The sequence below is a fragment of the Mustela nigripes genome, chromosome 16 (assembly GCF_022355385.1).
Source record: "Mustela nigripes isolate SB6536 chromosome 16, MUSNIG.SB6536, whole genome shotgun sequence".
NCBI lineage: Eukaryota > Metazoa > Chordata > Mammalia > Carnivora > Mustelidae > Mustela > Mustela nigripes.
Window position 1 is genome coordinate 57452951 of NC_081572.1, and position 13813 is coordinate 57466763.

The window sequence follows — 13813 nt, forward strand, 5'->3', positions numbered from 1 at the left end:
CTGGGTGGCTCAGTGGGTTGAGCCTCTGTCTTTGGCTCAGGTCATGATTCCAGAGTCCTGGGATTGAGCCCCGTGTCTGGCTCTCTGCAGAGCAGAGAGCCTGGTTCCTCCTCTCTCTGCCTGCCTCTCTGCCTACTTGTGATCTCTGTCAAATAAATAAATAAAATCTTAAAAAAAAAAAACAAAACAGTGGGGAAAAGAGGAATTAGTCAATAAAGGTTATTAGAAAATTGAGTAGCCGTCTGGGGAAAAATAAGGATCGATACCTTACACCACTATTACCAATAGGTCAAAGGTGACAGTGTAAAAAATACAAGCATAAAAGAACTGAAAGAAAACTTGGCATTTTTAACCTTTTATCTTTACTAATTTCAGACCTATAGTAAAAGTCACAAAATTGTTCAAATCTCCTGTATAACCTTCACCCAGATCCTCCAAACGTGAGCATCTCACGTGGCCATGTCATGATTAGGGAAACCAGGAAATTAGTGTTCATGCCATGCTATGAACTCATCCACAGCTCTGATTGGAATAGCTTTCCTCCTAATTCTTCTTTTCTGCCTCAGCCTCTAAATCAGGATTACACATCACATTCACTTGTCACTCTTAGGCTTTTCCAACCTGAGACCGTCTCTCCGTTCCTCCTTTTTCTGCGTTTCACCATCTTGTCGCATTTGGAGAGTCCTGGTGAGTGGTTTTGCAGAATGTCTCTCCATTCGAATTTTTTTTTAAAGATTTAATTTATTTATTCGACAGACAGAGATCACAAGTAGGCAGAGAGGCAGGCAGGGAGAGGGGGAAGCAGGCTCCCCGTTGAGCAGAGAGCCCGATGAGGGGCTCAATCGGAGGACCGTGAGACCATGACCTGAGCGGAAGGTAGAGGCCCAACCCACTGAGCCACCCAGGGGCCCCTTTCCATCTGAATTTGTGCAGTGTTTTCTCATCGTTAGATCGAGGGTGTGCATTTGTGGCAAGAATACCACAGCAGTAAATAGTTTGGAGTGAAGAGGACATTGCTGGGTGTGAAAACAAAACACAGAAGTCCGAAAAGAAAAGCCTGATGCATTTAAATATGTATTAAAAAGGTAAAAAGCATGCATGGTAAAAAAAAAATCATAAGCGAAAGCTAACATAAATGACAATCTAGGGAAAATAGAATTCATACTGCAGAGAAAGGGCTAACCCTAAAACACAGAAGTCTACAAATCCGTAAGAAATATACCAGTAGTCCAATAATAAAGGACAGAAAAATCATACGGATCTTTTACAGGAGAGGAAATACAAAGATCTCTCAAATACATGAAAAGATGCCTAGGCTTATTCACCATAGGAGAAATGCAAATCATGTTTAACTTAACTTGTAATGCCCAAATAATGTCATTAAAGAGTTGAAGAGGGCGTGGGTTTAGGGAAAACAGGACTCACCTCTTTGTTGGTGGGAGTAAAAATGGGTGACACACAGAGCCCAATTTGGCAATAGCCACAAAAATCAAAAACTAGTTGAAACCACAAATCCTCATACCCTTTTGACCTAGGATTTTTTTTTTTTAAAGACTTTATTTATTTATTTGACACACAGAGATCACAAGTAGACAGAGGGAGAGAAGGGGAAACAGGCTCCTCACTGAGCAGAGCCCAATGTGGGCTAATCCCAGGGCCATGGGGCTTGAACCCAGGACCCTGGGATCATGACCTGAGCTGAAGGCAGAGGCTTTACCCACTGAGCTACCCAGGCACTCCTGACCTAAGACTTTCACAACTAGGAGCTAGCTCTGCCTTTTTGCACGTAGGTGTGATGTGAACATGATTATTCTTCACAGCTTTGCTTGAGTTTGCAAATTATGTCTGTCACCAGGAGATTGGTGAAATTATATTACAGTGTAATACTCGTTGGCCAGGAAAGAAAGACTCTCGAAGAGGGGTCCTTTCCCTCCCCGGCTCAGTGGGAGGATCCTGGGACTCTCGATCTCAGGGTCATGACTTGGAGACCCACATGGGGTGCAGAGTTTACTTAAATAAAAAACTTAAAAAAATAAAAAAACAATCTCCATGGGTTAAGTGACAAAAAGACCCTGTGGCATGGTTCCTATAGTTTGCCTCCATCCGTGTAAAAAGAGGAAACCATGCACAGTGCCCATGTCTGGAAGGAGGCCCGAGGTAACTGGGAAGACTGATGTTGAGGGAGATTTTCTCCAGGGGCTCTTGTGTACTTTTCAGACTCTTGAGGCACACACACTATTTAAAAAGACAAAACTATAACATTTTTATAAAGAATGGGAGCCTACAGGGGCGCCTGGGTGGCTCAGTGGTTTAAGGCCTCTGCCTTCGGCTCAGGTCATGATCCCGGGGTCCTGGGATCTCTGCTCAGCAGGGAACCTGCTTCCTCCTCTCTCTCTCTGCCTGCTTCTCTGTCTGCTTGTGATCTTTGTCTGTCAAATAAATAAAATCTTTAAAAAAAAAAAAAAAAAAAAGAATGGGAGCCTACAGCTGCTCATGTTCCCTGTTTGGAAATCAAGCTAAGTGAGAGTCCAGCAAAGCTTAGCAAGGAGAAATAGATTTCCGATGACATCAGGGGAATGCCTGTTTCCTGCTATTTCCAGTCAGCCTGCAGCGAGAGAGCCCTCACATTCTCCTTCTTGGTTGAAATCAGTTTGAGCTGTGTTGGCAAGTGTCTTGACTGTAACTTCCATGAAAAACTGCAATGTCTTGGGTGGTTGTGCCTCCGCCCCCCGTCAGCTTTACTGAGGTCTGACAAACACACTGCGTTTTGATGATCTTTCTTGGGTATTACTGAGGCTCCTGGTGTCAGCACAGGAGAATGAAAGAGGGCTCGTTTCACCAATGAGGAACATGAGGCCCAAAGAAAGGCCACTAACTTGATGCAAATGGAGAGCTGGGGCGAGAACCCAAGTCTGGCCATCAGGCCAACTCCATTGACTCATTCAGTCGTCACTGAGGGGCGCCTGGCAAGCTCAGTCCATAGAGCATCCAAAGCTTGATCTGGGGGCTGGGAGTTCGAGCCCCATGTTAGGTGTTGAAATTACTTAAAAAAAAAAAAAAAAAAGCCAACAGGCCTTCATTCAGCATCATCTACCTGCCAGGCTCTGGACATGGTGTATGAGATGGAGGGGAGATTAGCATGTGACCCCTTCAGTCTGGAGCCCCCTACCCCTCCCAGCAAACACAGGAGGAACCTGTAAACCCCAGTGAGTCTCTAATGAGTAGAGGTTTGCAGAGTCAGGATTTGGGACCAGGAAACGTCCCAGGTCCAGAAGACTGTGATCTGCTTACGTCTTGTCTTACCCACACCGTGCTCTGGCACCTGGCTTTCCCACCATGCACATCCACATGGCTCTGCTCGGACAGGAGCTGCCCAGCCCAAACGGGGCTGTCCTCATGGGAACCGTGGGCACACAGGCCCTGCCTGAACCCATTCACCCCAAACAGGTGCCTAGGCACTACCCATTTGCAATCCGTTTGCCTGCTGTGCTGGGTTGGCTTTTACAACACCCTGCGCTGAAACCGTAGTTCCTTGTCGTTCATTACTCATTCACTGACCTTGTTTCTGGCACTGTGCTTGGCACGGGTTAAAAAGATACCACCTTATGTATATATATATGTTTTATACAAATGGCTCTTTTCTTTCGTTGTCAGAGAAAGCACAAGCAGGGGGAGGAGGCATACCGAAGCAGGACTCGATCCCAGGACCCTGGGATCAGCACCTGAGCTGAAGGCAGACACTTAGCTGACTGAGCCACCCAGGTGCCCTTATACAAACAACAACAACAGCACACAAACACACAAACAAAACTCTTTAAAGGGGTATTCTATATGTGAAAGAAACTTACAAAGATTCCATCAAGGCATTTCTCTGAGCTCAGTTTCCCCAAATGTAAGATCAAGACAGGACCGCCCCCACAGGACTGTTCTGAGTTGGTTGATCCTGGGGACTATTTACAGCAGCCTTCCTAAGAGCACTGTTAAGAGCTTCCTAAGAGCAAAAGAATTGGAAACAACCTAAAAGCCAGTGCTGAAGCAGTAAACAGTGGTGCGCTTTCTGGCTAAATAAGACCATCCCGAACATTTGCCTTCCCTCCCTTCCAGAACGGAAGTAACAAGAGAGGAGTCAAAGCCTGATAGGTACATTGACAAGGACCAAGAGACCAGAGAGATAGCAGAGGACAGGAGACTTCAGCAGCGGCTGAAGGCAGATTGCAGGGCAAGCAAGGACAGGGGGAGTCCAGACGTGACATCCGGAGATTCTGAAGGTCACCGGATTCCTGTCAAGGCCTGGCTGAACCTTGGTGGGGGGACAGTGGTGGCTGAGATCCCAGATTCAAATTGTTGAAACCTTTCGAGCTCCCTCCCTTCTCCCCTCTGAGTCGCACATACCATCCCCCACATCCTGATTTTCAGGGAGGCTTTGGACTTGGGGATAGCAGGAGCAGTAGACCGGAGGCTTGAGGCTACAAGCAGGAGCCCCCATCTGGCTCCAGATTCTCGCCCCTCCACACACGGAGAGGGTGGGGAGGGAGAATGGAGGATAGGCTTCTCTCAGAAAACTGAACAGCCCCAGAGAAAGCCTGCCACCTATCAACATTTCCGAATCCCAGTTAAAAGGCATCCACCGTCCTGCAGGGAAAGCCAAGGGTCAATAAATCCTCCCCCACCACCACCACACACACACACACACACACACACACTATACACCCCTTCCAATCAGCCTCTTGGTGGCTCCTTATTAAAGCCAAGGACCAGCAGACATTTGAGGGAGGCCCGCAAAATGAGAAAGAGAATCCTCCCATATGTTAAAAAAGCAAAAAACAAACAACCAAAAAAACACACAAAAAAACCCACATCGCAAACCCAAAAAAAAACCCACCCAAAACTGGAAGGGGGTCACCTGGGTGCTCAGCCAGTTAAGCATCCAACTCTTGGTTTTAGCTCAGGTCATGATCTCATGGTCCTGAGATTGAGCCCCGGGTTGGGACCACTCCCTAAGATTCTGACTCTCTCTCCCCACCCCCACTCATATTCTCTGTGTCTCAAAAACAGTAAAAATAAAAACGAAATGGAAAATACAGAGATAGTTACGGGTTGAGGGGGAGGGCACAAGAAAAAAAAAAACCCTGTGGGGCGCCTGGGTGGCTCAGTGGGTTAAGCCGCTGCCTTCGGCTCAGGTCATGATCTCAGAGTCCTGGGATCGAGTCCCGCATCGGGCTCTCTGCTCAGCGGAGAGCCTGCTTCCCTCTCTCTCTCTGCCTGCCTCTCCATCTACTTGTGATTTCTCTCTGTCAAATAAATAAATAAAATCTTTAAAAAAAAAAAAAAAAGAAAAAAAAACCCCTGTAATTGGAAAGCTAAAAAAAAAAGGAAGGGGCTTAATGCATATAGTCTGTGCGTGTTTGTGTTTTTATTTTTTATTTTTTTTTAAAGATTTTATTTATTTGACAGAGATCACAAGTAGGCAGAGAGGCAGGCAGAGAGAGGAGGAAGCAGGCTCTCCACTGAGCAGAAAGCCCAAGGCCAATGCTGAAGGCAGAGGCTTAACCCACTGAGCCACCCAGGTGCCCCTGATTTATTATTTTGCAAGGAGAATAAAGTCACATTAATGTGTAATTAAATGGAGCGCATCTAAATCCATGTGAAGCCCCTAGCTCAAGATAGGCTCCTGGGGGGCGCCTGGGTGGCTCAGGTCATGATCTCAGTGTCCTGGGATTGAGCCCCACATCGGGCTCTTTGCTCAGCGGGGAGCCTGCTTCTCTCTCTCTCTCTCTCTCTGCCTGCCTCTCTGCCTACTTGTGATCTCTCTCTCTGTCAAATAAATAAATAAAATCTTAAAAAAAAAAAAAAAAGGCGCCTGGGAGTTTCCTTTCCCTGCAGGAGTTCAGGGCTGGACAGGCAGCCCCCATGCCTTCCAGAACTGGTGGGGAGAGGGGGAGTGCTCAGCGAGAGGTCACAGAGGTCACAGGCTTGATAGCTGATGGGGACAGAGGTGGGGAGAGCCCCTGGGTCCCTGTTCCTGGCAGCATTGCCAAGAGCACTCTCCTTCTACTCCTAATTAAAAGGCCTTGTCCTTACTAGCACTGAGGGACACACAAGGTTTCTGAAATTAATTACCATGTGGTGAGGTTTTGACTCCTGGAACAAGTTCATGAGTCAGCGTGGGAATGACCCACCCCCAGTCCCATCCTAATATCTAAGTCCGGTGTCCTTAGAAGAGGAAGACAGGAGAGAAGACATTCACTAAAGTTCTTCTCCTGGCCGCCTGTCAGTCACCAGAGGTGCTTGTTGGAAATGAACTAGGACCCCGCCCACATCTTTTCCATGAGCCTTGGCAGTGGGACCCAGAGATTTGGCCTCCAAACCCCAAAGCAGGCAAATGCGGAAGCCACTGTCTCAGTCTGCAAAGATAATGCTCTATTTTTCTTTACTTCACCTTCTATTTTGGGTCTTCATTCTACTGCTTGCAGAAAACATTCCCTTATCCATTTCCAGGTGAACTCCGTCATCCCACGCCATCCCCTTCTCCTGACTCCACCATTGATCTAAATTTGAGGAGTCCCTTAGCACCGTGACTTAAGGGGGTTGGCAGGGAGAGTCCTCCCTTGATATAAATCTTCCCAGGTCCCCATGTCAATGGATCAGACATGGCCTCATTTCTACCCTCCTGCTGCTGCCTCAGGACCCAAGAGCCCTTTGCCAGCTTTCCAAGTCACACTCCATGGCCTTGACTCCCCAGGTGTATTCTGGGTTCTGTCCCTCCCATGTTCTCTGGACTTGGCCATTGGGGGAAATGAAGCTCACTCTGAAAACAAGGTCTAACATCTTGGCTGGCTCTCCACTAGCTTCTCTCCAGCTAGTGCAGGGAGGGTAGCAGGGGCCAGTGGGGGTGGGACGTCTGCCTGTTTGTAACTCCTTCCCCAACATAGTCCCAGACACTGCAGCTTTTGAACCTAAAAGCGTGGTATTTGGCATCTTTGTTCTCTGGCTAGAAAACAGAGTAGCCTCAGGGCCAAAGAACAAAAGCTAGCACCCTACAGTGCCATCTGGGCCCCCAGGCAAGCCCTCTCTTTTCTCCCTTTTCACAGAGGCTGAGCCAGCCACAAGGACCCGAGAAGTGGCTCCTCCTTGGAGGGGGAGGGAGCTGAGACTCTATCTTAGATCTGCTGAGTCCCCACACCCGACACAAGCTCCTTGTTCACTCACCTCCCCCAGACAGCTGGGAAATGACACCTCTGGTGACAGAGCCAGTCCTCCAGGCTTCTGCCAGGAGGAGGTGGGGCGCTGCATAAGGCAGGCTCTCACACCAGAGGCCCTGGGAAGCCTGGGTGGGGGAGGGAAGAAGCTGGCTCTTCTTTGTCTCAGACACCAAGGCCACCCGTCTTCCTCTGCTCCCCTTCCGGGAATGCACTGAGCACCCCTGGCCTGGGACATGATGCCTCTAACACAGGCCATCCTTCCCTTTTGAGATTCATCCTGCTCCACCCCACAAGATAGGCAGCTCATCTGGTCCCATCTTCTTTCTGAAGGGCCAGGCCTGCTGGGAACCTGTGTGTACAGCTGCTGCTTAGAGGATCTAAAGAGAGACCAGAGGGGATGAAGGGGACAAGTATAATCACCTCCTACCATGTTCTAGATCAAGCCACTTAACATATAGGTAGCACCTACAAATATAACATAGGTGGGGTCCCAGAGATAGGACAAGAACTTGCCAAGGTCACACCTAGGAGGCTAATCCACATGTACAGTAGTACCTTGCACCTGGGTACTGCAGGGCAGCCCTTGCCTACCGTTGCCCCCTAAAGAAAAACAACAAACAGAAACCCCCCAAAACCCCTTATTGTGCTGGGATCAGAGGCTGAGAGCCCTCCTTCTGCTGCCGGGCAGGGGACCCAGCTCTACGGCAGAGCTGGGATTTGGCTGGTCTGTGGCCACCATGGGAAGCAGCCCCACAGGACAGCCTCGTGTCCTCGTCCCTAGGCCTTAACCTTGCCCTATCTCAGTCAAGCAACCCCGGTCTGAGCCCCAGTTGTGAGGGACGAGAGGCAACTTGCACGCTTTGCGGTGATTTGCTTGGGGGGGGGCGGGGGGGGTAGAGCCCTCCTCTTCTCCTTTCACACCCCGCTCCTCAGCAGCCCGGGGCCCCAGGCCTCGGCTGAGCCCTGCACCCGCGGCGCGGGCCGAGGGCACCAGCTCCCGCCGCTCCGTCCACCTCAAAAGCAGGGTCTCAGCTACCCGCATTGCCCCGGCGACCTGCACTTGCCCCTTCCCACGCCCCCTCCACCCCCCCGCAGCCCATTGCAGACGCAGAAGCAGGTCGCCGGCCTTGGGGCCCTTGCGGAGGATGTGGGGTGCGGACTGTTTTACGGGTTTCGCGGGTGCGGGAGGACGGGGCCTCGGCCTCAGGGGCGCCGTCCGGGCCAGGGGGGCAGAGGTACGCCTGAGAGGCTGCGGCCCGACGGGGCAGGTCGGCGGAGGGTGCAGGGAGCCGCAGCGTCGGGGTTCCGGGCTCACGCAGCTGCGGCAGTAGCAGGGGCCCCTGGTCCGCCGAGCGGCCGGCCGCACCCCGCCCCCACCGCCCTGCTCCCGACGCACCGCCCGCCGCGCCCCGCCCCCGCCCGCAGTGCCCGGATGTGGGTGACGTGCGGCCGCCATCTTCCCGTCCCGGGCAGCCAGCGCCAGTCGGAGCCAGCGCGAGCCGCCGCCGCCGCCGCCGCCGCCGCCGCCGCAGCTGCCGAGTCGCCCGCCCGCCGACCCCGCCATGTGAGTCGGCTGTCCGCGCCCGCACCGGTTCTGCCTGCACCGGCCGCCGCCCTGTGGAGCCGGTCCGGGGAGCGGCGGATGTTCGGTCGGCGCCCCGAGGCCAGGCCGGCGCCCGTGACTGCGCGCGGGCAGCTGGAGAGCCCCGCGTCCCCGGGCTGGCGGCGCGGGCGGTGGCCGCGGGAGGGAGCGGGCCCCGCGTCCGCCCGCCCCGGCTCCGCCGCCGCCTGTCATTTCGGGTCGACCCCGGACCTTGTCTTTGAGGTCGCCCTTATTTGACGGGCGGGGAAACTGAGGCCCGGGGGGGGAGGGGGCCTGACTCAAGGTCACGCAGCTAAGCGGCGGCGGGGCCGGACGGAGTCCAGGGCTCCCATCGGGTGGCCTTCCTGCGACGAAGGAGAAAGGGAGGGACGGATGGATGGACAGGAGGATGGGCGGAGCCCTGGCCGCGGGGCCGGTGGCTCCAGGCCTCGGGTCTTAATCCGTCCCTGCCCCTCAGGTCGGCTACCGCTGCCACCGCCCCCCCTGCCGCCCCGGCTGGGGAGGGGGGCCCCCCTGCGCCCCCTCCAAACCTCACCAGTAACAGGAGACTGCAGCAGACCCAGGCCCAGGTGGATGAGGTGAGTGCGGGGCGGGGGACGGGGGTTGTCCGAGGAAGGAGGAAGGACCCTGAAGGTTGACAAACTGGTGGGGGGCCCACCGTGGGTTGGAGGTGATGAGTTTATGAGTTTGGGGACAAAGACATACCCTGCCCCTTCCCTGTTAAGCTTGCATTCCAAGCGGCCCTGGGGTGTTCGTCAGCCTTGATTGCCTGGGGCGGTTCAGTCCCGGCAGGTGTGGTCTGGTGATGGACAGGTTGCTTGAGGCTCAGTACATAGAGGGTGCTGCTCTGACATCCGAGATGTCTGGCTGTCAGCATGCCCCTGATGTGTGCTCCTTGCATGTCCCCAGGTGTGCTAGGCATGTTCTCTGTGTGTCCTTGGCATGTTAGCCTGGCAGCATTGGGGTGCATGTTCCCTCTGTGGGTGCTTGGTTGAGGAGTGCCCTCATTCCGGTGGCCTTGGCACACCCCCTGCCTCGTGGGCCCCTCCTCCAGGTGGTGGACATCATGAGGGTGAACGTGGACAAGGTCCTGGAGCGGGACCAGAAGCTGTCAGAGCTGGACGACCGTGCAGATGCACTCCAGGCAGGGGCCTCCCAGTTTGAAACCAGTGCAGCCAAGCTCAAGCGCAAATACTGGTGGAAAAACCTCAAGGTAAGGGTGGGAGCACCCAGGAGGGCTGGTGTAAGAACTAACTGAGGGGTGACCGGGAGTGTCACGGTCTGTGCCACTGACCCCCTCCCCCTCTCGCCCCCAGATGATGATCATCTTGGGAGTGATTTGCGCCATCATCCTCATCATCATCATCGGTGAGTAGGGCAGGACTGGCTAGGGCCCTTCCTCTGGAGAGGTTTCCCCTTCTAGGTTTTGAAGGTCATTAACCTAGTTTTTACTACTCAGCAAAAAGCATATAGAGCTGCCAATGCAGCTCTGATTGATCTAGAGCCCCAAACCTTGCTGCTGTTTAGCTTGCACTTTGCCTGGTTCTAGGCAGTTTCTGTTAAGGTTTTTGGAAACAGCAAAGCTGGTGGATCCCTACTGCTCCTTTGAGGATCCTTTTTGGGCCTAAACCTAGTCTGGGAACCCTGGAATTGGGGATTGGGGGAGCAGGCAAGGGCCAGGGGCTTGAGACATGGCTAGGAAGTCAAATACTCTACTGTTTGAGAACTTTTGGGCCCAGAGAGCCTAGAGGATGAGGAATCTGTGGCCCCAAGGCTATACCATGGAGTTGTAGAGATCTTGGAACCTACCAGTCCAGACCCTTGCTTTCCAGATGGAGAACCTAAAGCTGAGAGGGCTGGGGGGTGGGGAGGCTGGGAGCAGGGCCAGGCCTGACACACTGCTTTCTCTCTCTTTCTCCCCCCCCCTTCTTCCTTCTCTTTCCCTCTCTACAGTTTACTTCAGCTCTTAAACCCCTGAGGAGCCTGCCCTGCCCAGAGAAGGGCCTCTCCCCACCTCTCCCCCCGCCCCCATCCCCAGCCGCTCCTCCACCTCTCAGCCATATCTTCCAGCCCCCCTCCCCTGGATCCATGTGTGTGTGTCCCCGTGTGTGTGCCCCCCCCTGTAAATAGCCAGCTGTTATTTATACATATATAATATTATATATATTTGGTCTGTTTGTAGTTTTATTACTAGAAGATTTTTCCGGTTGTCCTTAACTCCCCTCCCTGAGGTTCCCATCTCTTCTCTTTTCCTCTTTCCCCTTCCCTCTCTTCCTGACCAGCCCTGAATCCCTTCATTTGCATCTGCTATGCAATAGTTCCTCTTCCTCTCCTCCTTCCCCTGGATTTAGCTGATCCCTTCCTCTCCCTCTGGCCTTCCCTGTACCTCCACTCCCTACAAAACAAAACAACAACAACAACAAAAAAAACAAAAAGCAACTGTCCAGGACTCCCAGGGTGCATCTTCTTGGTTTCTTTGGGAGGCCCTGAGACTGGCCCCACTTGGTCCTAAGAATCCCAAGGTCTTCTGGGAGCTTCCAGCATGTTAATTAGCATTCATTTACATACCGACATCCCTTTTGGTTCCTCCTCTTTCCTTCCATCGTTCTTCATTCTTTCCACCATGTTTCTTCTTTTTTACTGAGGAGTTAGTCCCCATGGTCCTTGTATCAGTCTTTCATTTGCATGACATTACTTGCAGGTGGTGGGAGCCTGGGATTTTGGAGAGCCAGCCTCTCCTGGCCCCCAGAATCACCCCCTCCTAGCCCCTCTAGTCTGGTTTGCCTCCCTACCCCCATTTTCCAGACCTTTTGTCCCCTCCCCCTCCTCCCCCCAGCTGGTGTGTAAGTGTCTTGGAGTTCAGTGTGTCATGATGGACCAATAGTTTGCCACTTGGAGTCTCTCCCCACATTCCTGCTCCCCAGTTTTCATGTGGGGCACTCAACCGACATTCCCATGGGGTCTCCCTCCCTCCCATCCACCTGATCTGCCTCCTCCTCCTCCCACCAGGAGTGTTTGGGGGTGGGCCACAATCTGACTCTTTTGGGAGAGCTGGCTGTCAGTGTGTGGGGATCATCACTGCCTCGGGGAGGAGTGGGGCAGGGCAGAGAATCCCCCCAATTCCTGCCTGAAATCTGGCCCTACCCTTGCTGGGGTTTGGATCGAAACTCCCCTCCCCAGTTTGGGGGGGGTGTTGCTCCCATCACTGCCCAGCTCCTCTGACTGCCCCCCTGAATTCAGGGTGGGGGTACTAGTCACTGCCAATGTGTGTATGGGACTTGCTGGAAGATGGGGATTCTCGCCCCTCTCCAGGGCAGTTGAGCCCCAGGAGTTGTCTCCTCCTTAGGTGAAGTGATAGAGGAAGGGTCTAATGTCTTTTTAAATGGCACAATTTTAGGGGTCTGAGGGTCCAATCCCTTAACCTGCTGGAGGGGACCCCCCTAAACTCACTCTTCCCTCCACACTCAAGGTTTCTGTGTGGAGGGGGAGCAGGGAGATCTAAGCTGTGGTGTGAAAGGGTAGGGAGAGATGCTGGGGGTGGGGGTGCTGTGTTCTAGACCCCCCATATTATCCCAGTGTCCCCTGCCCCCCTTCCCTCCCCCCATGCCCCCAATTCTGTGACGCATCCAGATTGTGAAAATGTACAATAAATGTGTAATGAGTAACCAGCTGGTGTGTGTTCTAAGACCTTTTCTTAACCGGTGGGAAGGGTGAACCAGGAAAGTTGAGAAGATACATTTGGAATTGACAGAGCTTTGCTGGAGGGCCTGACCTTGGGCAGAGCTAAATGTGATTCCCAAAGTGGCCACGGGTGGGCGCCAGGCGCTGATGCGAGGAACCGCTCTTGATCCCTGTGCCAGCCTGGTGAACCCTGCGGCTTGGGCCTGTAGGCAAGCTCCTGTCTTTGTTGGATCCCTCTACAGCGCTTGATTTAATTCCCAGATGCTCCGCAGTCGCTCCCGTGGTCTTTTGCTCCCAGCCTGAAGTAGATGGCCGACTTCTGCGAGACGTCTTTTCCCCGAGGTTCCTCTGACAGTGCCAGCATCCTGAAGGGGTTAATAAATAGGGCACATGGGCTCAGGGACAGCCGGCCGTAGGCTGGCCTGCTAGCCTGCACCCTCTTGTGGGACTGGTGACTCTAGACCCCTCACTGAGCTCCCGTGGCCCCCTAGCAAATCGACCCCAGGGGCTGCAGCAGCGGGTGGAGTGCTGGATGGGCTCTGGAACCCAGACTTCCCTGACTGCGGCGTGAGGGCAGCCTACTTAGGTGTTTCCCAACTGCCAGGGATGCTTCTATAAAAGGCGCCCAGGTGATTCTCGCAGTTAGACACGCCGTCCTCATAATAATGCCCGCATTTACCGAGGGCTCGCTCCGCTCCTCGCGGGGCTCCTTCATCTACCGAGGGTTCGCGAACGTCCTCGGACCCGTCCTTTATCGTGTCAGGGGCCTGGGTTTAAATCTTGGCCCCGTACGGACTGGAGTGTTAATCCAGACAGATTATGTAACCCCTGGAGCCCAGAGTCCTCTGTGAGGCGGAGCTGTAGTGAGACGGCCTCGGGGTTTGGTCCAGAGAACGATCCGAGGTAGCCGTCGCCATCTCCATTGCCATCATAATCGCGCGGCGCTGAAATCCGAACACCGCTCCACCGTTAGGCCGGCCGCTTGCAGCTTCGCGGGGCTTTAGGGACCCAGGGCTGGAGACTCAGCGCGGGCGGGGTGGGGGCGCTCTGGTCACGCCCAGGACAGCTCACCCGGGTCTCGGCACAAAGCTCCCCCGACCAACGCCACCGCCGCTCACAACTGCGCCTGCGTGCGGGTCACACTCGCTGCGCCTGCGTGGACTCCGCAGTCTCTGGTAAAGAGTGTCGTCAAGGAAAATCCCCAGCTTCCAGATAAACAAGCTGCCGCGTGAGGCCGCCGGCACGTGTCCTCTACAGCTCCGAGACCTACCAGCCTATGAGAAACTTTAGAGGGATGGTTGGCATTTACGTCCGGGATCCGGGCAGG

General features: G+C 53.6%; 1 protein-coding gene and 1 long non-coding RNA gene across 2 annotated transcripts; one reads left to right on the forward strand and one right to left on the reverse strand.

Annotated features, from left to right (window-relative positions):
• The first annotated feature begins 8657 nt into the window (after window positions 1-8657).
• Window positions 8658-12473, forward strand: VAMP2 (vesicle associated membrane protein 2). Its single transcript, XM_059378796.1, has 5 exons — window positions 8658-8766; window positions 9263-9383; window positions 9860-10018; window positions 10122-10173; window positions 10759-12473. Coding segments are annotated over exons 1-5 (351 nt in total). The 5' UTR covers window positions 8658-8764; the 3' UTR covers window positions 10776-12473.
• On the reverse strand, window positions 10972-13813 carry LOC132003386 (uncharacterized). The gene is made up of 2 exons (XR_009400182.1): window positions 13166-13813; window positions 10972-12851 (listed from the first exon to the last, which is right to left on the reverse strand). It is a non-coding gene; the product is annotated as an uncharacterized LOC132003386 (long non-coding RNA).

What these genes read in the sequence shown, in the direction of transcription:
- VAMP2 (XM_059378796.1), top strand. An exon ending in CCCAGGCCCAGGTGGATGAG is followed by an intron (nt 9,384 to 9,859) that starts GTGAGTGCGGGG and finishes CCCCTCCTCCAG; the next exon opens with GTGGTGGACATCATGAGGGT. An exon ending in ACTGGTGGAAAAACCTCAAG is followed by an intron (nt 10,019 to 10,121) that starts GTAAGGGTGGGA and finishes TCTCGCCCCCAG; the next exon opens with ATGATGATCATCTTGGGAGT.